Here is a 25,267-nt window from a genome sequence, read left to right on the forward strand (position 1 = left end):
AGTTGTATATACATTATGTACACAGCCATGTATCACCATCATTGATGGCGATCCGATGGATACATCTGTTGTAGGGTTGTCACTGACTCAGACGTACTTATGAATATAATTATTTTCTGTGACTGTATCTTACATTAATTTGTAGGATCCTTTACTATAGATAATTTAGCTGATCTGTAACAATAACATCTTCATGCCTTATATATCATGTACTGTAGTACGCCGCTAGATTAAAACTGACGTGGAAAGGTAACACATGCCCACCGAAAGCTCTTTTTTTGAGAGCCCAGGTGGTCGTGTGGTCTAGCGGGACGGCTGCAGTGCAGGCGATTTGGTGTCACGATATCACAGTAGCATGGGTTCGAATCCCGGCGAGGGAAGAACCAAAAATTTGCAAAAGCAAATTTACAGATCTAACATTGTTGGGTTGATGTTTAGACGAGTTGTATATATATATATATATATATATATATATCTTTATTCTCACAAACCAAAGGTATAGAGATAATTATACATATTTCCATACAATTACATAAATAAATAATGTACGAAAGTAGATACATGTAGAGACATTCACAATTGTTTACCCAGAAAAGTTCAATTTGTTATTGATCTCCTTAATAAGTTTACAAAGTTAGTTCAGTTCTGTACATTTTGGGGAATTCGTTAAGTCATAAAACTTCAATGTGTTTGTTCTATTTCTATTGTAAAATGCAATACATTGTTTTCTACAATTATCGAAAGCTGAACAATTAAAAATGTAATGGTATTCATCACCAATGGCATCTGAATTACACAATACACATTTTCTGTTTTCTCTTTCTATGTTTTGCCATCTTCCAGTTTCTATTGGAGATTTCATGTTCAAAGTTCCAAATTTAAGAAATAAGGATATCTGCCGGTCTTTCAAAATAAATATTTCTCAAACTCCAAAGTAACTTTAAATAAACGATAATTTAATGCTTTTGGTGATTCCTGTTGGCTTAAGATGTGGAATAAAAGTATACTTTAAAATATAATTACTTGGACCAATAATCAAAGATATAAAATAATGTGTGAAAACTGTTAACTTTACTTCTTCATTATTTATTTTGTTTTAAAAAAAAATCATACTGATGCAAAAATAACTTATTGCCTGTTCTAATAAAAAAAAAACACTGGTCAATTAACAGTTGATTAAAACATGTTTGTACAGTATAATCCTTTGTTTGCACAAGTTTTCCTTCTATTCCCACATGAAATTTTACCTTTTCTTACCAGATTTATAAAAAGTGGGAATAGAGGGAATGAACCCCAAATCTATGGTAAATTTTGTAAATTCCAAACCTATGGCGGATTTTGTTAATTAAGAGATAACTGTTATAAGATCTATTGCAAATGTTGTGCAAACGGAAAATAATGCAGTACCTTTACACGACCAATGACTTGTAAATAGATTACACAAAAGAGAGTGTATAAACTAGTGAAATGAACGTACTTGTATTTTTGTCCATCTGATAAGTTAAGCCTGTATTTTCATAGTTAGTTTTTATATCGTACTGTAGTGTAAGGTTGGGATCTCGCTAACATGTTCCGCCACATTATGTATGTACGTGACTGTCCCAAGTTAGGAGCCTGTAGTTCTGTGTTTGTCGTTTGTTTATGTGTTACATATTTCTTTGTCTTTTTTTTTTATATAAACAAGGCCGTGAGTTTTTTTGTTTAAATTGTTTTACATTGTTATTTCGGGGCCTTTAATAGCGGACTATGCGGTATTGGCTTTGCTCATTGTTTAAGGCCGTACAGTTACCTATAGCAACTAATTTCTGTGTAATGTTGGTCTCTGGTGGAGAGTTGTCGCATTGGCAATCATACCACTTCTTCCTTTTTTGTATGTTTAGTCTAACTTTTCAGTATGGGCATTGTTCTTTGTTGAAGGCGAAACGGTGATCACCTATAGTTGTTTTAAAAAACAATATTGGTTTTTTTCGTGATTTTTCTGCGTGACCTATAGTTGTTAATGTGGTCTCTTTTGGACAATCATACCACATCTTTTTTTTTATAGTAACCAAATTTTATTACCGGTACAATTGAAAAAGCTTAAGAAAGACTTCATGATCTTGAAATGATGTGTCAAGTAAACATAAGCATTTTATACTCTTTGGATTTTCATGTTTAACCAATACATTTAACCAAATAGTAAGTCATTAAACAACAAGAAAGCAGCTTCTGTTTGTACAAAAAAATAAACACTTTGACTCTTTACGTGCTATTTATTTTCAGCTGATCACATCTTTTTAATTTGATTGCGATTTAAATCAAATTTGTATCCTGTAATTTGATCTGTTACTTTATACACTTTTCCAGCAGTAGAAGCTGAAATTGAGTCTATGACCCCTTTCCTAAAATATCCTGTACTAAAAACTGCGGTGCCTTTATTCATCGCAGGATTTGGCCTGTACATCACATGGTGTCCCTCTTCCGGATAGTAGGCAATGTCTTCCCTCAAACCATCTGAAAACTGCTCTTGATGAAAAGCTGGCAGTGTTTCCCGGTGAATTTGTCTATAGAAATCGGTGAGTCCTGTGTTAAATACCGGTAACTGTTTTTGATTCACATTCTAAAAGAAAATATAGTCCACAAGTATAAACAAAAAGTATATGTTGACTGAGTCACATCAAAATTTAAATAAATAAAAGTACATCTACTAGTAAATATATATAAGAAGATGTGGTATGAGTGACAAGGAGGCAACTCTCCATCAATGTCACAATTTGTAAAATTTAACTTTTATAAATTTACAGGTTTTCACCTAACAGCAATCTATAAATGGCCACAACAAATTACTAGTGTAAAACCATAATTCAAAGATGAAAAACAATGCCGTTTAATGATTTATAGGTTTAAAAAATCCATGCAAAGTGAAGCAGTTTAAAAAAAAGTTAACATACTAGTAATAACCCTACAAAACAAGCTAAAATTCATATTTCACATCTTCATTGCATTGGTTTAGCATTATTAAAAGTTTAATACATGTAAATGTAAACGTGCAGTCGCAACATTTTTAAAGATTTCTATCAAATGCATAAATTTTAATGATATAAGAATAACATTTTAAAAAGCACATCATACAGTTACAAGCCTATTCTATACATCAGCATAATAAGCAACACTCTACTAAGGAACAAAGTGAAAGATATATATAGGACATTTAAAAAAAAATCAAACAAAATCACATACCTGTTGATGAACTTGTACATTTTCTTTATTTTGCTCATTATAAAACTTTCTCTGATACATTTGTTTGTAGTATCATGGACTAACATTTTCTTATAAAAAAGACATATTATTTCGTGTTATTTTGTTCACAATTTATTACTTCATATTTCACTTAACAAATAATACATTAATACACATGTAAAAATATTTGTCTAATCCGTACAGCAACTCATACCACAATATGTGTTTTTCTTTTAAAAAAAAACCCAACATACAATTTAAATCTAATGTGTTATTTTTGTCCTACTTTTTTTGGGCGTGTGTTGAAAATTATAAACAAAGTAATGCACCAGGCTTAACATACATACTTGCAAAATAGCAGTTTGTGAAAATGATGGTTCGGGCACTACAAAATCATCTTCCTGTGTACAATCTGGTGGTAAATTGCCATTTTCTTCATTTACGCCATCGTCTAGAATGTTCATCGCCTCTGCCAAATAAAAACAAAAAATAATTAAAAAATATAAAATTCTAACTTAAATATAGCTAGGCATGTGTTAAATTTGCATTGATTTTTATCACATGTAAAACAAGTAATTGTATTTAATTTTGACAAATAAATTTATAAATTAAATTTTATATGTTAAACTTTATAAGTTTTTTAATTAATGATTGATTGTTTGTTGTCGCTAAACGTCCAGTGGCAAATACTTCATGCATGTACAGGACGATAGTTTTAAGTAAAAAGTTATTCGTATGTTTTAAAACTGACCATGTAAAGTGAGTTCTTCTTCATTATGATGTGTACTGGCGATTTTGTTTCCATCTGAAGCCTCAGTTAAGGATGAGTGTCGTACATCAACAATTACTTCTGGAAGTTCTTCCTCTGACTCATTTTCATCAACATCTAACTCGGCATGCTCTAAAAAGTCTCGTTCTTCTTTAGTAAGAGAAGCATAAGGTACCTGTAAATACAAAGGTGAGTTCAAAAGTAAAGGCTGTTTTTATAATAAGTAAGAATTTTCAATTTCTTTAGTATGAACAAAAACCCGCTGTTTTATTGGTTTGTTTTTATTTCATGGCATTCGACAAGTTATGAATTTTTAAAGAAATCTATATGAATATAATGTAAAAAAACTACCTCAATTGCAAGTTAAAAAAAACCAAAAACTGATTTTCCGTAAAACACGTCTCAGGATAGTTTATTTACACAAACTAGAATGCATATTTTTACAACTTTTAAACGGCACATGACACAGTAACATTAACAAAGCCTACGGCTAAAAATAGTACATTTGCAAACTAAGGCGCTAAAGTGCACATAACACAATCTATAATACTTGAATGCGCATTAACACAGCCAACAGCCAAAGACGGTAAATTGACAGCCTACGGTCTCAGACGGTACATTGATTAGACAGCTAATTGATACAGCCTACTGCAGTAGCCAGTTTATTGACACATACTACGGTCTTATACAATTTATTGACACAGAATAGCCGTAAAATAATAATAAAAAAATACTTCTATTAATGACATAATTACTAAAAGAATTCGGTATAACACAAAGACAAAAACGTTGTGCACGATGTTCCTACAACACGACGTTACACTAAAAATGCGGCGTCAAAGAGGGTTTTTGACTGATTAATTTTTGCAAGTTTTATTCGTTTTTTTTATATGTTGTTGATTGATTCTGGTTCTGTTCTTTTTGTGATATCATTTTATCATAAATTACCTCAGGTTGTGGAAATCGATTTAATAATGTTTACCTTTTAAGTTATTTCACCTAAAAATGCAGTGCATACTGTCGTAAGTAATGTAGGAAGGAAAAATTGGACGGAAGTACATGTATACGGTTTTCCATAAATAATGTGCAAAACATAAGAAGTTTAACTTTCATGGTGCATATCATCTGTTATTGTAAAATTTCTATATCTTAATTCAACCCCAATACAAATATATCTGACACTCTGCAAGTAAATCGAAACATTTTTAACCTTGATTAATTTGAATAGAATTGTATTTTCCTTGGCACATAATTTGTAGAAATACACCCCTTCAATTTCTTGAATCTTGGCTTGAGAATTGTTTTCCAAGTCATCCAACGTTGCTTGCTTAAATTGTTTAACTTCTGATATACATTTTAAAATATAGTAATCTACTCCTGAATTGTCCGTAAAAACGGCTAATATAATCCCGGGTTTTATTAATTCAATGAAACGGTTTTCGTCGCTGTTTTGGATTTGTCTTTCAATTACCTCAATTGCAGGCACAAGTTAATATTGACGAAAATTTCCGGCTTCGCTAGTACATGTAGTACAAAAATTACTTTCAGTTATAACATGAATAGCAGGACAAATTGCAAAGTAAAACATTCCGTGGACTTGTATTAAATCTTTTAATATAATTGGTGAATGCACCTTACTGAAGTGACGACTTTAAATGATCTATTTCGTAGTCCTTCCGCAACATAAATTAAAATTCGTATTTTACATTTAGAGGATTGTCTTGCTGTTTCCAATTTGTCTTTGCAAAAGTTGAATGAAGTTCATGTAATGAGATTTAATTTCCCTTTTCACGATTCTTTTAAATAAATCGATAAAAGCTATAAACTATCAATAAAAATTGGAAAATTTAATTAATAACCTTTGTCGAATCTATGTCCCGGTCGGAGTCTATACATGTAGCAACATACACTATTCTTTTTTATCGGCAGCCATCAACATCTTTTTCCAAATTTCACCAAACGATTTGTTTTAATTATCATAAACATTTAATTGAAACTTTAGCATATGTAACGTCGGAAATTAGCGTTTTTCGGATTTTTCGACGTTTGGACAAAATAGCTACCGTTTTGTAATGTGTTAAAAAAAATTATTTCTTTAAGACCCAAATATGTAGTTAATAAGAAAAGAATTTTGGCATTTTGTACTCTTCGTGTATCTAACTTTTGTTTTGATCAATTATAAATAACTTATTGAAATATCAGTTAAAAAATACACGTTAACTGCTTTGAAAAAATGAAATATCAACTTGGACAAAATGACTACCGCTTGAAAAACGACTGTGTAGAGAAGATTTTATAAAATCTGCAATATTTGAACTCACGAACAATGAGGCAAATATTTGTACTTTTGGTAGATGTTATTATTGGCTTACTCTTTTTATTCATTTTCCGCTATATCTACTTATAAAATTCACTTTCAGTCGTTAAGTTACCGAAAAACGTCGTTGGACATTTTTCTCATTCTTGTTTAATATGCAGCCACCGACTCAAATGAAATTTGGCAAAATAACGGCTTTAACGGAACAAAGAACCGACACATGTCGTTGTCCCTACCAAGTTTCCGGAAGATCAGAGAATAAGAAATAGGATCACTATACATAAGAGTTAAACCAGTTTTTCATAAATGTAACGTTGGACATCCGTTTTTTTCACATAGCTTTGTTATTTTTGTCCTCAAATATACTGGATATTACTTAGTATATGATCAAGAGCTATTAAAACATAATTTAAAACATATATTGATTTTTTTTAATAGTGGTTCGTGTTTGCTAACATTTTCATTTTGTTTTGCGGAGGAAATTTCGAAGATTCTGTTTTAAATCCTAGGGGTTGTAGGAACAGCGTGCGTAACGTTAAACTATTTTATCATATTTTTTTTTAATTTCCAAAATAGTAATTTCAATACATTTAACAAAGTAAAGTAAATACCTGATCATCAAGCGGCACAGCAAAATTTGGTCGAGTAAAAAACAGCTGGTATGGAGTCTGTGGACGTGTGGCCTTGTTTAGCCTGTTATTATATGCATAATAAAACTCAGGAAGTTGATCAGACCAGTTTGAACGTTCTGACATTTTGATTCTGAAATACTCAGTCAGTGTACGATTAAAACGCTCCACTCTGCCCTGACTTTGAGGATGGTATGGTCTACCATGCATTTGGACTGTGTCAAATTGGTCTACAACTTCTTTCAGTTTCGAATTTCGTAATTCTTTTCCATTGTCTGACTGTAAAATGCGTGGAGCTCCATATAAATAAATGTAACTAAGTACCACTTTGCTTATATCAGTAGCACTTTTAGTTTTACATGCTTGACCAAATGCAAATCTTGAAAAACAATCAACAATGTTACATATGTATTGAAATCCTTTATGAGGTGGCATCTTCTTTAGATCGATTTGCCATCTTGAATTTGGATAAGTTGCTGGTATAGGGCGTCTTGTTCTTTCTGTTTTGGGTAAAGATATAGCACTTTTACATTGATCACAATCCACGTAAAGATCGAATAAAAGCTTCACGTTTTCCCTTACAACTGGGAAAATAAATCTTCTTATAGATTCATAAATGCTGTGAGATTTTCTGTGATCTAATGCATGATTCTTTTTAACTAAGTTAATTAAATCCTCCTTTAAAAGACATTTCCTATGAGGAGTAGCCAGGTCAACACTTTTTTATACAAATGATTTGAAGTCAAATCATAGAAATAATTTTCCAAATATTTTCTAACCATTCTAGCGTTCAACTGTTCCTTGCAAAACTTAATTATTTTGCTGACCCCCATTTCGGATTTTCTGCTTTTAATTTGCAGATTGACACTACCTTGCCATAGGCCCTCCAAAACGCTTCTGGATTAGGGTCCTTTGAAACCGGCTTCTTCTTTTCCTTTGCTAATTGAAAACGTTCATCTGGAATGGTATTCATGGGTTCCGACATTTTCAAAATCGGCGGCGGTAGCGACGTCATATGGCGTTATTTGATTGTGACGTTATAAAAAACTCTTTTTCGCGGAAAAATAGGCGATTTTAAAATCTGCCATAGATTTGGAGAAAACAAAACCTGCCATAAATTTGAGACGGCATTACGTCATATTTACCATAGATTAGGAATCCGCCATAGATTTGGAACCCGCCATAGATTTGAGTCCTACAAATATACGTTTATTTTTTTTAACAAACTACTAATATAAGACAATTTAACTGAAATTTAGTTTATACTAATTAACTTTTGTTCCGTTAATTTGAAATTTAATGCAAGTTTTCGTAGCGTGTTTATGTATCTTGTTTTATTTCAATGATCACTTCTTCTTCTAAAGGGTCAACAATACTTCAATACTGTCAGATGAATACATGTTGTACAAAATAAAATGGAGAGTTAATAAGAAGAAAAGACATCTTAACGATCGGGCTTATTATAATTGTCCAAAAAGAAAAGAAGAAAAACTTTCGTTGCAAAAATATTAACAACTTACGTAAAAAAATATTCAAATCTTGAAAATCCCCAAACCTTTAGAGATTGTCAACCAAGTAAAGGTCTTCGTCAGATTGTCATGGACATTCTGGTTATCTTTTTATCTTTCTCAATAACAGAAAATACAAAACACAACAAATAACAAGAGCTTTATAAATAATGGCTAAATTTCATCGTTTGTTTTTATAGTTTTTATAAGAAGTAATTCAGTAGTGATCAGTAATGAAAAGTTTAAACAACATGTATTTATCGAAGTGCATAAACACAAATAGAAGATATTTTTAGAAACAAGCAGTTTTGATTATCCCCCTTATTATAGACTAAATATATTTTGCATTTTGACATATTTCTTCCATTTGATAATATTTATTATAATCATTTATATATATACCAATAGTTATCAAAAGTACCAGGATTATAATTTTATACGCCAGACGCGCGTTTCGTCTACATAAGACTCATCAGTGACGCTCAGATCCAAATAGTTAAAAAGCCAAACAAATACAAAGTTGAAGAGCATTGAGGACCCAAAATTCCAAAAAGTTGTGCCAAATACGGCTAAGTTAATCTACTCCTGGGGTAAGAAAATCCTTAGTTTTTCGAAAAATTCAAAGTTTTGTAAACAGAAAATTTATAAAAATGACAATATAATTGATATTCATGTCAACACCGAAGTGCTGACTACTGGGCTGGTGATACCCTCGGGGACGAAACGTCCACCAGCATTGGCATCGACCCAGTGGTGTAAATAGTTATCAAAAGTACCAAACTATACAGTGCACTTTGCCAGATATTTTTTAAAATATCGTATTACTTTTTGTTAAAATCAATCGGGTCCAGGACCAATCCAGTATATCTTATCATAATCCTTCGTTTTTTAAATCAAATTCCTTTGTGCATACATTTAGAGTAATTAAGAGCTGGTAAACTCAGTGTATGATAAATATTTCCGCTTATGGAATACATTCTTCTGTTGTGTTAATTGTTGTGTATGGTTATGCTTTGTCTAAAAAAAATTGTTATCTCCTGTATTATATATTGCTGCAATTGCCAAAATCCAAATCGCACATATAGATAGCCTTGTCCTGTAGTTTATTTCTGGTGTTTGTGTTTTGTATTTCTTAGATTCTAACACTTCAAGTTCTTATACAAATTCAGATGCAGTGCCATTCTTAAACTTTACATATAGGTAAAGGCATACTTACAAAATGGTATTGAGCTTTGCAAATGAATGATGTGTATTCTTTGGCTTATAGTTTAAGTTTCATCTTAAACATACAGTCTTCAATGTTATTGACAAATTATACATTTTGCACATTTCAATTTGAAATCACAATTATCATTCTACTGTAAATAAACAGAGCAGCAATACATGGCTTTCAAATCTTATACTTTGTAAATATGGATCAGAAAAGTAGGAGGATCAATTTTATTTGTTCAGTAGCTACCAAGTTATTATCATTGAAACTTCCTATTTTTCCTAATGTTATTTATTTAATTAGATATTTCCAAACCAGATATTTAGGTTAAAGTAAAAATAAATCCCCTACATCCCTTTTCCAAAAATAAAAAAAGCAAAGGGAAAAATTCTGCCTTTTCATTATTATTCATTTGCACTATTGTTTTGTAAGTAGATCAGTCATACAGGATTTGTATTGACTTTAAATTGCATTAAATTTGACATAAACAAGAAATTTATTTAAAAATTACATGTAATTAAATTACATAATTATTAAGATTTAATTTATATTTAAAATTCTTTAAATTTAAAATTTATTAGAATTTAATTTATATTGAAAAGATCTTTACATCTGAAATCTATTCAAATTTAAATTATTTTAAAACTTCTATAAATTTGAAATTTATTGAAATTTAATTTACATTAAAAAAAAATCTTTAAATCAGAAATGTATTCAAATTTAATTTGTATAAAAAGTTCTTTAAATTAGAAATATATTCAAATTTAGTCTATATTTAAATTCTTTAAATTTGAAATTTATTTAGATTTAAAAATACCTTTAAACTAGGTTGAAATTTGGGAATTTATTTAGCTTAGTTTAAATCTATATCAAATTAGAAATTTTCCCGCGAAGTAAATGCATAATATTTTTTTGTAATTTGAAATTTAATATGCATAACATATGCATTTAATTTTATATTAAATGCATCATTTCATGCAGTGACAACAAAATGAAATTGAAAAGAATGGGTAGGTTAGAAATAATTTCAAAATTGTTATAAACATGACTTTTTCTTCGAAAAAACACAATATTATTTTTTTAAATTGTTTAATTATACTTAATCTGTTATACAATGTTATACGCCTAAAATCAATACATTTGAATAAAAGACGAGGAAGTAAAACGCTATTAATATACTATGAAACACAGGTGGTACATTTTTATTTTAAAAATATATCTCGACTTTAATTCAATTTTTACAAAAATTGCACCGTACGATCTTTTTACAACCGGGCAAAGAATGAAGTTCAGAGTATTCATCTTTTACGTGTAAAACAATCAACTGAGTGTGAGTTTGGTGGGTGCATTTGAGTAAAAAACTAAGCGTCTTTTCCGAAAATGTCACTCGCATGCTAGTACTAACTTCGACAATGTTTCTATATTGTTTCAATCTGATTAAACTATATTAACTCGCGCAATCGCCCTATATTTGAGAATGAGAATAACGAAACAGAGATATATATCTTAATGAGATTGATGTTGTTTACAAATGTTAGCTGTACAAACCCCTTTATGAAGATAGTCTTTAACTTCATGTCAATTGTCATACTGATAACGGATATCTGTTATCCGAAATATGCATTATTTTGATACTTGTATTTACCGTTTTCTTTTTTATTAGTATTGTTGTTGTTTTCTTCATTCTTTTAGCATGTTTAGGCGTATACACAATTGTATGTGTGTGTATACAGATCTGTAATATCATTTTTCATAACGATCTAACGCCATCGTAAGAAAGACCGTTGACTAAAATCTCGACGTTTTATATATAAATATATGTTACGCAGCACAATTAGAACTTATTAACCAATTTGTCCAATGAGCTGCAATATTTTGTTTTATCTGCATCTGATTTCAACAAGATAGAGGCAAGCCATATGAAGTAAATTTGTCTAGGTGTAATACCATAAATTCGGTTATTTTGGTTGTAGCTTTATTTTGGTTTATTTGGTGCCTCCAATGAAAGTGCCATAATTAAACGCACGAAAATAAAGCAAACACTACAAATTGTAACGCCAAAAGCACTTAATTAGTTGTACATGCAGTACAAAAGCACTTCATTAACATATACTGCAATAGAGATGATTAAAATGTATTTCATATGATATTTGTAAAAATAAATAATTCATTTAAAAAGTGATTTTAATGTTTACGATTTTATTTCATAATTCCTTTCAGCTTGGAATCACGATATACGGAGTTATTTCCAATTGCATCTGTATTCGATCCCTCAATTAAGTTAACTGTGTGATGTTTCTAGTTGAGATATTCAATGATATTTTGTCAATAAACGGGAATAAGATAAATTTGCCGCGGTTGCTCACTGACTGTTGTTCCAAAATAAAACGTATCATTTGGACGAAGCACAAAAATTATACACACCAAAATAAAACATATGTCTTTTGAGTGAAAACCGCCAAAATATCCTGACGCCAAAATTTCCGAATTTATGGTACCACCAAATCATAGTACGTTACACCCACTTTCATTCGTAAAAGGGTAGAAAATAAAATTTCTCTTCATGTTGACAGTTGTGGGAAATTAGCCCAGTATTTAATTGTAGAAAAAAAAAAATATTTGTTTGAATGCACCAATCTTTTTTTTAGCTCACCTGGCCCAAACGGGCCAGGTGAGCTGTTCTAATCACTTGGCGTCCGTTGTCCGTCGTCACCGTCGTCTTCGTCCTTCGTCGCCCGTTAACTTCTCCTCTGAAACTACTGGGCCGCATAAAACCAAACTTTGTCTAAATCATCCTTATGGTGTATAGATTACAAAATGTATCCGATGACCTATGATTAAAATAGAACATGGGGTAAAATGCAGTTTTTGTCAAGCCTGCGACTTTTGTCGCAGAAAGCTCGACATAGGGATTGTCATCCGAAGGCGGTGGCGGCGAACGCTGCGGCGGCGTTAACTAACTTCTTAAAAGCTTTAAAATTTAGAAGGTGGAAGACCTGGATGCATCATACTTTGTATAAAGATGCCTTATATTACGAGGTCTCCGTCTGTCACATGTCCATTGTCTTTGATTTCATTTTTATGGTTCTGTGACTACTTGAAAACTACTTGAGATTTTTTGTAATGTTAATTTCTCTCTTATGAATAATAGGATAACTATTTTTGGTATGTGCGTCCATATCTCAGATACAATAAGCAATAGGTCTAGTATATTTGGTGTATATTGAAGGATTGTAAGATGCACATGTCCAACTGGCAGGTGTCATCTGACCTTGACCTAATGTCCATGGTTCAGTGATTATAGTTTAGTTTTTGTGATTTGGCATTTTTTTCTTATACTGCATGTAATAGGTCTGCTATATTTGGTGTATGGACTGATTGTAAAATGCACATGAACAACTGGCAGGTGTCATCTGACCTTGACCTCATTTTCATGGTTCAGTAGTCAAAGTTAAGTTTTTGAATGTTTTTTCTTTCTTACACTATATGCAATAGGTCAAATATATTAAGTATTTAGAAATATTTTATGAAGTACATGTCAGTCTCGCAGGTTTATTTGACCTTGATCTTATTTTCACGGTTCATTGCTCAGTTTTTTTGTCTGTTTTTCTTAAACTATAAGCAATAGGTCAACTATATTTGTTGTATGGAAGGATTGTAAGCTGTATGTGTCTGTTTGGCAGGTATCATCTGCCCCTGACCTCTAGTAGTGGTTTATTGGTCAATGTTAAGTTTTCATGGTTAAGTTTGTATCTTATATACTATAAGCAATAGGTCAATTATATTTAATGCATATATTGATTGTAAGGTGTACATGTCTGCCTGACATGAGTCATCTGACCTTGACCTCGTTTTCATGGTTCATTTGTCAATGTTTAGTTTTCTTTGTTAAATCTGTTTCGTAGAAACTGTAAGCAATAGGTCTAGTATATTTAGTGTATTGAATGATTTTAAGGTGTACATGTAAATCTCGTTTGGTTTATCTGACCCTGACCTTATTTTCTTAGAGTATGTAAAGTTTATGTGATAGTTTAAGTAAAGCTTTATATTTAGGACTATCAACATACTATCAATGGTGAGTAAAGAAGGCGAGACTTTTCAGCGTGTGCACCACTCTTGTTGGCTTTTATCCCTGAAACTAAAACATTTAGAGCAAATCTTACTTGGAGTTAAACTGTTTATCAGGTTAAGATATATCTGGCCTACAATATTTAAATGAATCTGACAACCCGTAGGTAGTTCCTAAGTTGGTAATTTTAAGGAAATTTTGTAGTTTTTGGTAATTATATTGAATATCATAATAGATAGAGATAAACTGTAAACAACAAAATTGTTTAGTAAAGTGAGCTATACAAATAAGTCAAACATAACCAAATTTGTCGATTGACCTCTTAAAGAGTAATTGACCTTTAAAGTCAATTTTTCACAATTTTTCGTAATTTTTTGTAATGTTTTAAAAAAATCCTCTTAAACTACAAATTAATCACAGTTTGCCTAAATCATTCTTATGATATTTAGTTTTAAACTGTATCCGATGACCCCGACCATTAACCAAGATGGCCACCATGGCTAAAAATAGAACATAGGGGAGATGTAAAATGCAGTTTTTGGCTTATATCTCTGGAACTAAAGAATGTAGTGCAAATATGAAAAGGAGTAAAATTGTTCATCATGTTAAGATCTATGTGCCCTGAAATTTTGAGACGCATCAAAAATCCCCTGGTTGGGTTTCTGCTCCTGAATTGGTAAATTTAGGAAATTTTGCAGTTTTTGTTTGATATCTTAAATATTATAATAGATGGAGATGAACTGTAAACAGCAAAATTTTTCTGTAAAGTAAGCTCTACAAATAAGGCAACATGTCAAAATTGTAAATTGACCCCTTCCAGATTTATTGCCCTTAAAGTCAAATAAAACAAATGTTTTCACTAAAATTACAGGCTAAGTTCATCATAGATAAAGATAATTGTAATCAGCAAGAATGTTCAGTAAAGTAAGAGATAATTGTAAACAGCAAATATATTCAGTAAAGTAAGATCTACAAAAAAGTTACCATCAACAAAATAGAGAATTTTTTCATGAATTCTATTCTCGTCTTATCATAGTGTGTGTCCTTTGTTTAATATGCATTTAGACCAATGTGAGCGACACAGGCTCTTTAGAACCTCCAGTTTTATTTGCTGTTCTATAAAAGATTTCGAAAACTTCATGTGACATGGTTACTAAAACTTGTAAACAGAATAAAAGGGTTAACATTTGATTGGTTTTCTTCAATTTACGGTTATTATCTTATATGCAATGAAATGTTATGTAAAATTTTCACTATAGTACTGAATAGAATAAAACATTACTCATGTCAATAATTTATTTATCTGAAACAAAAATAAAGTTTGCACATTGTTTTTGAAAAATGCCGATTTAACAAAGGGGACCCGGAAATCATTTTTGGTATTACTCATGTTACTCCTCTAGCGACATATGTCGTTTTATTTCCTAGCACATTGTAAATATTTCTAATATTATAAACGTATTTCTAAGCAAAACGGAAGTAGGGCATTCTTGAAGGTTTGTTGGCATGATACGGATTATTCTTTTCTGATATATTTATATGATGATATGATTCTTAATCCCTAAAGGGAGAGGTTATGCTTGATTTTCATATAATGAACACATAATGTTTCAATCGGTTTAAATGAGGTCTGGAGCTGGCATGTCAGTAACTGCTGGTAGTCCTTTGTTAATCTATGTATAATTGTAATTTTGCTTTCCAGTTTTTTTTTTGTTACCTATTCTGACCTCGAACTCGGGCTTCTTTTAAACTGAGTTTTACTGTGCTTATACTGTGTGTTTGTTTATTCTACATTGGCTAGAGGTATAGAGCGAGGGTTGAGATTTCACAAAACATGTTTAACCCCGCCACATTTTTGAGCTTATTCCAAGTCAGGAGCTTCTGGCCTTTGTAAATCTTGTATATTTTCTAATTTTAGTTCATTTATGTTTTAGAGTTTAGTATGACGTCTATTTTCACTGAACTAGTACACATTTTTTTAAGGGGCAAGCTGAGGCCAACCTCCGGGATTGTCTCGCTGCATTGAAGACCTGTTGGTGGCCTTCAGTTGTTATCTGCTTTATGTTCGGGTTGTTGTCTCTCTGACATATTCCCCATTTCCATGCATTCTCAATATTAAATATTATGATAAGATACATTTTCAACTAAAAGGTAGTTACAGGGTTTGATAAGTTACATGTGGTGTGATTATCAATTAAATATCACTGAACCCACGTACATCTTTTTTTTTTACAGAAGAGTATATACATAAAGAATTTGGTGAGGATGTTACAAGTTTTAAACTATCGGATTATAAGATATCGTTTTCAAATAATGTCAAAAAAAATACGGTCACCATCCAACTAAAGGCAGACGCAGGTGCTTATATGACTCTTTTAAACAGAACATTTGACATAAAATCATTATTCGATAGGGATGAACGTGATAACTTCAATAGATTTAAGCTGGTGACTGACGAAAACGGTATCGTGATAATTTACAACAGAAGGAAGGTAACAATAATTCCGACAGATACAAGACATATACATGGCTTAATGGAATGTTTCAACATTAATATACATAATGTGGCGAATGGTGAGTTTTGTTATTCCAAATATGAATGCTTAAGGTAAAACACGGCCATCGAAAGCTTTATTATTCTGAAGCCCAGGTGGTCGAGTGGTCTAGCGGGACGGCTACAGTGCTACATTTATGTCAATAACAAGAAAGTGATAATATTTTTTATGAATGTTTTTGTTATTGTCTAAAAATTTAGTACTTGTCATATCCCAGGATATAGATTCTTAGACAAAAAAGTGAAGAAATTTCAATTTGAAATTGCTAAATTTGTTGTCACATCAAAATATTTGTCAATATTTTCCATTTTGCTAGATTATTATACGCAATCAAAATTCTGTTTTCTTTTTTCTAAGAATAAATAGTTTTACAGATATTTAGAGCTTTATAAGTTTACAGTTACTGATATTTGTGTCGATATTTAACTTGTTTTCTTTTTTTTTTGTATAACTGTTCTTGTACTTGCCTGATAATGGAGTACTGTTTATACCTCAGGATGGATTGTTGGACACAAAAGCGAAGACATTTAAGTTTGAAATTGTAAAAAAAAGTCATATGAAAAAGAGAGCTTATATTTTTCATTTTGTTAAAATATTAAACAAAGGCGTTTCAATTTTGTTCTTTGTGTCCCTTAGGGACGACATCAAAGCTTAATGTAGGATAAAAAGACTTAATTCATATAGCGTTTTCACTGCCCCCCTCTTAACTTAATTTGGGAAAAAAAATGATTGGCCAATAAGGGCATATGCTTTTATCAGAGTATATTTTTTGTATCATGGGTCCTATTTTTCTCCAACAATGTATGTTTGTTCTGTATATTCACTTGGACATCACTTTTAACAAATATTGGAAAAAAGTTATAAGTTTTCTTACCGAACTAGTACACATTTTGTTTAGGGGCCATCTGAGGATCACCTCCGGGTGTGGGGTTTTCTCGCTACGTTGACGACCCATTGGTGGCCTTCGGCTGTTGTCTGCTCTTTGGTCGGGTTGTTGTCTCTTATTCCACTCTCAATTTTATGTATTCTACTATGCATTACTGTTAAGTTATAACTTTATAAACACTGCAGTCAGCCTCGATTCTGTATTTTTCATCTGCACACTATTGGCATGGATAATTATTGTGGGTTTATGGTTTTGATCGTTTTTGTTTCTTTCCTCAATTTAATGTATACATGTAACAGTTCATTGTTTCATATACAAATAGCTTTCAAACTAAATAATGGTCCTAAATAATTTTCTACCATCTCAAAAAATTCTATATAACTTTTAAATTTTTATTTAGATTTATATTTTAGTTACCATTTTAATAAATAAATAATTAACACAGTTCAAAGACAGTTGTATAGTTTGTTTCAGAATGCCACCATGCCGTGTGGACCAAAACAATCTCTGTTGATCTGTATATGGGTTTCATATCATTTAAAATTCACGATCAATAAAGCGTCAGAACGATGTCAATACTATGATTAATTTCACCCCAATACGTTGGGCCAGACATTATCTTTCCAGTGCGATTTGATGACTTTTTTTTTTGGTTAAAAAGTCCGAACATATGTTAGGGTCGAACTTAAATTCATATTTTTTTCAATCAGAAAATCAATGTCAGATACACAATCCTTGCAGTGATTTGTAGCCACCCACCACCCTCCGCCTTCCCCCAAACTATTTGAATTAAGTTTTGTTTATCCTACATTGATCTTCTGGTATTTTCCCTTAGGATGAATAGTTTTACACAAATTGAGAACTATATAAGTCTATGGTTACTTATATTTATGTCGATAACACTAAAACGTGACAATATTTCTGTTTTTTATTAATGTTCATGCGCTATCTGATATTTGGGTACTTGTGTTACCTGATGATGAATTGTTAGATATAAAAGTGAAGAAATTTAAGTTCAAAATTAAAAAACGTGTTTTTTCTTCATAAAAAGTGACAACATTTTGCATTTTGTTAGAATATAATACAATGCATTAATATATTGTTATTTGTGTTCCTAAGGAAATAGATAGATTTGCACAAATTCAGAGCTCTATAAGTCTACAGTTACTTATATTCATGTCGCTAACAATAACAAGTGACTTTTATTGCTAGGTCTTTCCACTTTTTCGTGAAGGACCTTTTGCTTTTGTTCTGATTGTTAGGTCTTTATACCTTTTGATTTTGTTCTGATTATTTTTGTTTCTTCCGCCTAATTTTTGTTCTTGCACAGTATTATTTTTTAACAAGATGCCGCTTACACATTTAGTATATGATATCGAACAGTTAATGCGCTTTTGAAACTGACCTATTAAACAGAACACTTACTCTTGTAAGACTTTTCTCCCCAAACACTGTTTTTATTGTATCCACTACTCCTTCGCAACAATAAAAGATAAGACAAATCTATTTTACCAAATTGTTTGCTTTTATCTTCAGGATGTTGAGTTTGGTTTTCACCGACGCGTTCCGGAGACTCCATATTTCCCCTTATGCATTCCATATATGTGAATTGCATGTGTAACTGGTGAATAATTAGTAATTAAGACCTTTTACTATTGGATTTGAAGTCTTTGCCCCCCCCCCCCCCCCCACCCCCATCCTTAAAGAAATAAGGGCAAGATCAAACGACAAGGTCATATTCAAATTTTAATTGTGCTTATTCTCCCTTCTTTTCATTAGCCTAACTAGATATTGACATCATAATTTAATTAAATTGACATTTGCGACATGTCGTCACTCATAAATTTTGGTTGGAAGGTTGTGTAGACATTAAATGGGAGTTTTCTCCCCTCTTATGTGTAGAATTACGCATAAAGTAATATAACTCACTTACCAAACACATTAAAGGCCTAGGTTTTTTTATTTGAGGTCCTTGGTTTCTGATCTTGAAAAGGATGTCAAGGTCATAGGTATGTTTGACGTACTAGATTTTGACCTTTGCTTAAATTCATATTCAAACATCATATAGCCATAGGACTTCGTGCATTATATATAATTAGGAAACAAGCCATATTTCTATGAAAAAGCAAACTGGCAGAGAACATGTAAAAACCGAAAGTTCCTAACTTTGTCCTTAATTCATGTAAAGTATATAAAACAATATATTTTTGGAATCAGTGTCAATTAAACTGTCAGATACATGTAAAAAGTAAAATCACACAAATACTGAACTCCGAACAAAATTCAAAACGGAAAGTCCTCAATCAAATAGCAAAATTTAAAAAAAACACATCAAACGAATGGACCACAACTGTCATATACCGCTATGTACCGAAAACGCGGTCATTTAGAGCGTGGTTGAATTTATGTAAACTGTTGTAGGATGAATTTTTGTAAAAGATTTTATGACTGGAGAATTAAGGAAAGGTATCAAAAGTCATAGGTACTTGGGGACAGGACAATATTTTTTAGCCCTTCATCTTAAAGTCCGTTATTTTTTTGTTTTCTGTTAAGTTCAATTATCTTTGCGGTTTTCTGTATATACCATAAATAAAAGAGGGACGAAAGATACCAAAGGGACAGTCAAACTCATAAATCTAAAATAATCTGACAACGCCATGGCTAAAAATGAAAAAAGACAAACAGACAAACAATAGTACACATGACACAATATAGAAAACTAAAGAATAAACAACACGAACCCCACCAAAAACTAGGGGTGATCTCAGGTGCTCCGGAAGGGTAGGCAGATCTTGCTCCACATGTGGCACCCGTCGTGTTGGTTATGTGTATTTGCTTTTTTTTATTTTATTAAGTTTAATCCACTGCGTAGTCCAATTACTAATGACGTCTTGAAAGGCTTTTTAAATTTTTTTTCTTTGATGCTTAAACAAATTTATTAAAACAGCCTTTCAAGTCGTCTTTATTATTTGGACTATCCACGGCGGTAAAAAATAATAGTAAATATAGACTGTCTATATAATATTTCAGAATCGGCCGTGTATAGTAAACTTAAAATTGATAGTAAATAGCAAATACACTTTATTAATAGTATATGAATGATCAAAATATATAGAAAAACACGAAAATAATTGTCCTTTCCCCTAGTATTTTAAAAACAGTTTTCAACGGAAGTCTATGACTTAAAAGTTCGTCCGATGACGGAAACAATATCAGGGCGTCTTTTTTTTCGATTTCTCCAAAAAAACAAAACTGAATAATCATAAGCGAGGATGACAAGGGCGACTATACATGGTACATATAGGACACAGAGGCATGATGATTAATTTATTGTGAAAGGAAGAGAAGTGACACACGAAATGGTGTCTTCTCATTTAATATTATAGATTGGAAAGCGAGCAGCAATAGTATTATCGAGTGAATAAGTACAATAGTTTCTTAATCATTTCTAAGTTTGGCGACGTTCGATTAGGAGAGATATGTCAAAAATCATATATCTATACTTAAGCACTGATTACTGAACTGATGATTCCCTCTGATATTTAGATCAATAGTAGAGTAATTGACCATAGCTTGTGCTAGAAAAAAGTTACATTGATGTAAATTAAGTGCGACGTGCTTTAATGAATTTACCTTCATCAGGAACGCCCCACTACAATCAATCGAAAACCTAAGAATGCATAACTACTTGCAAAATCATTAAGTTAGACGAACCTGACAGAAATACAATTCAATATAAACTCGTTTCCTTGTACACCCAAATATATAGTAAAAAGTACAAAACGTGTATTTCATTAGTTGTTCTTTGTGTGTAATAACTCGGCATAAACAAAATATATGTGCATGTTGCATCCAAATTCAGCTTCAGAACAAATAAATGTCAAGGTTAACGAAGATAACAACATTTGAGAACAAGCTGAAAAGATTACAACCTTTTGGGTGTATCTAAATTATCATGAAGCGTATATTTTATTACATATATTTATAAAAATATTGAATCAAGCTTTTATTTAAGTTTCAGGATCATTTCCTCAAATAGGATGTCCTGCAAAATGGATTTTTTGGTTCCGCCAAGGTATTTCGATTCTTACTACTTTATATGACTTTACTAATAACGATTAATAATACTATATGGGGACATTAAGTGCAATAATAGAAAATGTCTTTTTAAATTCCACTAAACATCACATGGGTTTCAAGGTTTATATTCTCTGTCTGTCAATCAACATGCTTGTTAAAAGTATAAACATGGGTCAAAGTGTGTATTTTGAATGAATTCCTAGCTGTTATTACTAGACAAAACAGTATCCTAGTCATAGGAACAGGTGCAGGAAACATTTTGATGGACCTGGTTTTAATGGTTTCGTATTCAGATTTCATTATTACACTGGGCAATATTCCATGGGCGGAGATCAACAGTGGATGAATTTAATGATTTTCATCATTTCTTTCCTTTCCAGTTTAAAAAAAAAAAAACAGAAGCTTATTTTATACAAAACTACAGAGCTTTGAACTTATGGTTTTCATATTTTAGATTTTTTATCCATTAGTATTTTAATTCGAGTCTAAATCAACTTTTTTTTTCAAACATAGGATTTTGCTATTTTTTTCTATGATTAAACTTTATCTATAACCTAATTATATAGAAATATAAAAAACATATGGATTCACCGTTCAGTTAAGCTTACAATCTGCCTCCGAAAGAAGCATGCATTTTTGTTAATGTCCTTTTTTCAGTTGAACTAATAGGAGAAATATTGGTAATATCAAAATAACAAAAGAACTAAATTACAGAAATCGCTTACATTTTACAATTATTTACTTTACTAGAACACACATGTGATATCACGGGTCCGTGACTGAATTAAAGTATATAACTACGCGCAAGCCTTATTTTAGTATTAGTATTGACATCTGATAAAGTCATGCCGATTATAAGATACACAGTTTTCTCTGCTTTCAAATCTTTCTGTTTGAACCCGTCGAACTGGAACTTATCAATTATTGGTAATATTAATTATTTGGAAAACATAAGGTCCGAGAATGGAGTATTTTTTAATCAACAGCATTGTCATATATTAGTTATAAATAAAGTTGAATTCTTTGATTCGCTGTTTTACGTCATGCCCGCTAACAAATTGAAAACTGTACCTATACGCATTATTTTTAGTCCAGATTATTAGTATTCGTTTTGTTATCCTAGAAAGTCTTACTGATTAAAATACTACAATAGGTAACAATTTGAAAATTAAGTAGTGTCAACCCTGTGATTATGACCCGTGTGTATAGCATATTAATCATGAATACACCGTTTGGTGGTGCGCCTGTCAGAAGCGGAACGTACAGATAAGGTAACAGGTGAATATACTATTGGTATCGGTATCGGACTCGACCCGAAACTTCCTAATTATTGGCAATATTAATAACGTGGAAAACAAAAGGGCCAGGAGTGGTGTATTTTTTAATCTACACCTGTGTACTATATTAGTTATATATAAAGTTGAATTCTTTGATTCGTCGCTTTTACGTGATGACGGCTGACAAATTGGACCACGTAATTTAAGTATTATAGATGTACAGCTTGTTGAAAAACAATAATAAACATATAGGTCACCGATGAGATTAAAAAGATAATTCAACTTTAACGTAAAAAAATTACATTTTTGCACCAAAGGGTGATAATTTGGAGCTTTTCTATGGAACGCCACAGCTGTCTTGTGTGGAACTCTGATATTACTTTATGTTGTTTTGTCTTTACTTTATATGGTTTTGACATTACGTAATGATGTTTTAATATAACGCAATATGGAATAGTCATTACTTAATGATATATCGATATTACACGATATGGTTTCTTATTGACTTGATATAGGTTTGTCATTACTCAATATGGTTTTGTCATTACTCGATGTGGTTTCAACATTATTTAGTATGGTTGTGTCATTTGTCAATGTGGTTTTAACATTAGTTGATGTGTATGTGACTTAACGTAATGTAGTTGTTTCATTACATGATGTGGTTTTGTTAATTCCTAATGATGATTTGTCTATTCTTTATATGATTTTAACATTACATAATGATGTTTCAAAATTTGACGATTTTACACTACTTGATGTGTTTGTTTCATTATTTGATGTGGTCTTGTCATTCTTTGATTTGGTCCTGTCATTCTTTGATGTGGTTATCCTATTACTTGATGAGGTAAAACCACGTGACCAATGTTAAATGTGCCTTGAATGCGAGACCTTGAATGCGTGTGGCTATCCACTTTCTAATAAGTGTTCAAATTAAAGTTCGGGTTACTGTTTGAGTTAGTTTTCAAATTCAAGTCATGCTTAGAATTAAAGTTTTGTTAACATTGAGTTTCGAGTTGGACTTCGAGTTTCAGTCACATCTAAAGGCAGAGTTCTAGTTACAACTTTGAATTTGTGTCACTACTTGAGGTAGAGTTTGAGTAACATTCGAATTTAAGTCTCATTTATATTAATTAAGATTTCGAGATGAAATTCGAGCTATTGTATCAGTCTTTTTGAGTTCGTAATAAAATTTTCTTTATCGGAACAAGGGCTTTTGGTCAAACTTCCGAAAAGATGGCTCCGGGATATGCGTACTAAATAAACAATGTTGCAGTATAGGAGTTGAAATAAAGTTAGATGTGGTGTGATTGCCAATTAAGAATAAGAAATCATATATAGGCAATCGTACAGCCTTCAACACTCCGTAAAGTCAGCTACAATAGGCCACCATGCACTATGTGAAAAAAAATCAAACGAAAAATAAATCGGTCTAAAAATAAGAAAATATGACACATATGTATACAACGACAACAATTGAACTTCATGCTCCTGACTTTGAGCAGGTACATATAGAAAGTGCAAGCGGCGGAATTTAACATGTAAGTGTGCGAACATCGGACTGTAACAGTAGTGTAACAGCACGACACGAGAAAAAAAATGTAAACTGGACAAAGTGATACCTCCGCACTCCACTCATTAAACCGCTTATACCCCAAAAAAGACGAAGTTCAATTTTTCTCCCAAAAGAGGAAAAATAATAAAAAGAAAAATCCCTGACCACATGGACACCTTCAATACATGTACAAACAGCTAGCAGAGTGATAAATTCCTAGAATTCGAACTGTAGGAGGAGTTATCTAGAAACGCCCTAAGTTTAACTTTCTCAGAAAAGATCACATATTAATAAAAATTAAACCCTGACCACATGCAGCACACCTTCAATATATGTACAGATAAAACTTCATAGGATTCAAACTGTTGGAGGAAGTTATGCGGAATAACTATATACCCATAATGGGACAGAAAGACGGACGGACGGATAGAGGTTAAACACTATGCCCCCAACTTTCAGTTGCGGTAAAGTTGCGGTGGCTTAAAAAACAGTTTCAATTGGCTGACTCAATAGATCGGTATGACTGGGTAATTTAAATCAACGGGGTGTTCTCTGCTCAACGTGTGGCACCCGTCGTGTTATTTGCGAAATTACAAACCGAGTGATTTGGTTTTATTTGGAAGTTTACATTCGATTAAAAGATGAAGGTATTTTGGTTACGACAACTGGAACATGTTCGTTGTCACATGTGAAACAGATACCCCAAAAAGTTTTGAATTAGTGCGATGTAGATCAGCGAATTCAATTGATTAAAAGTTAAAGATAGATATTCTTATATATGTTCAAATGCATTAACGCTAAAAAAATAATCGGAGAATTCTTATTTTATAGAACTGATGCTTTGTCGCTTAGTCCGAGCCCCCTCCGGGCCCTCCCCCTGCCCCGGTGTTGCTGTGACTTAAGTGTGAGTTGCATGATTTGAAGTGTCTCATTTCTTTCCAAAAAAATATGAGTCTCTTGATTTGTGTCGAGCCTGCAACATCAATGTAGCGACAGTGAGACACAACAACGTCATCGAAAGTGGCGTCATTTCGGGACTGTTTATAGCTTACTATGGGGTATGGGATTTGCTCATTAATAGTTGAAAATCCAAACAGTTTTGTTTTAGTTAAATAAAACCGAATAAAACTGTTTTGACATGATAAATTTATTACCTCCATGTTTGAAACTTTGTATAGGAGTTTTCCTCAATATCA

The 25,267-nt window shown here is 31.8% G+C and overlaps 1 protein-coding gene across 1 annotated transcript; it reads right to left on the reverse strand.

The window, feature by feature from the left end:
• Window positions 1-2,140: 2,140 nt before the first annotated feature.
• LOC139523774 (uncharacterized) lies at window positions 2,141-7,653 on the reverse strand. Its single transcript, XM_071318024.1, has 4 exons — window positions 6,917-7,653; window positions 3,971-4,163; window positions 3,567-3,688; window positions 2,141-2,599 (listed from the first exon to the last, which is right to left on the reverse strand). Exons 1-4 carry the CDS (start codon window positions 7,367-7,369, stop codon window positions 2,267-2,269), a joined length of 1,101 nt encoding a protein of 366 aa, XP_071174125.1. The 5' UTR covers window positions 7,370-7,653; the 3' UTR covers window positions 2,141-2,266.
• Between the last annotated feature and the right edge of the window lie 17,614 nt (window positions 7,654-25,267).

Source organism: Mytilus edulis, chromosome 5 (genome assembly GCF_963676685.1).
Source record: "Mytilus edulis chromosome 5, xbMytEdul2.2, whole genome shotgun sequence".
Classification (NCBI taxonomy): Eukaryota; Metazoa; Mollusca; class Bivalvia; order Mytilida; family Mytilidae; genus Mytilus; species Mytilus edulis.

What these genes read in the sequence shown, in the direction of transcription:
- LOC139523774 (XM_071318024.1), bottom strand. Translation starts at nt 7,369, where the DNA reads ATGCCACCTCATAAAGGATTTCAATACATATGTAACATTGTTGATTGT. An exon ending in AGAAGAACTCACTTTACATG is followed by an intron (nt 3,689 to 3,970) that starts GTCAGTTTTAAA and finishes TTTATTTGGCAG; the next exon opens with AGGCGATGAACATTCTAGAC. An exon ending in CACAAACTGCTATTTTGCAA is followed by an intron (nt 2,600 to 3,566) that starts GTATGTATGTTA and finishes ATTTTCTTTTAG; the next exon opens with AATGTGAATCAAAAACAGTT.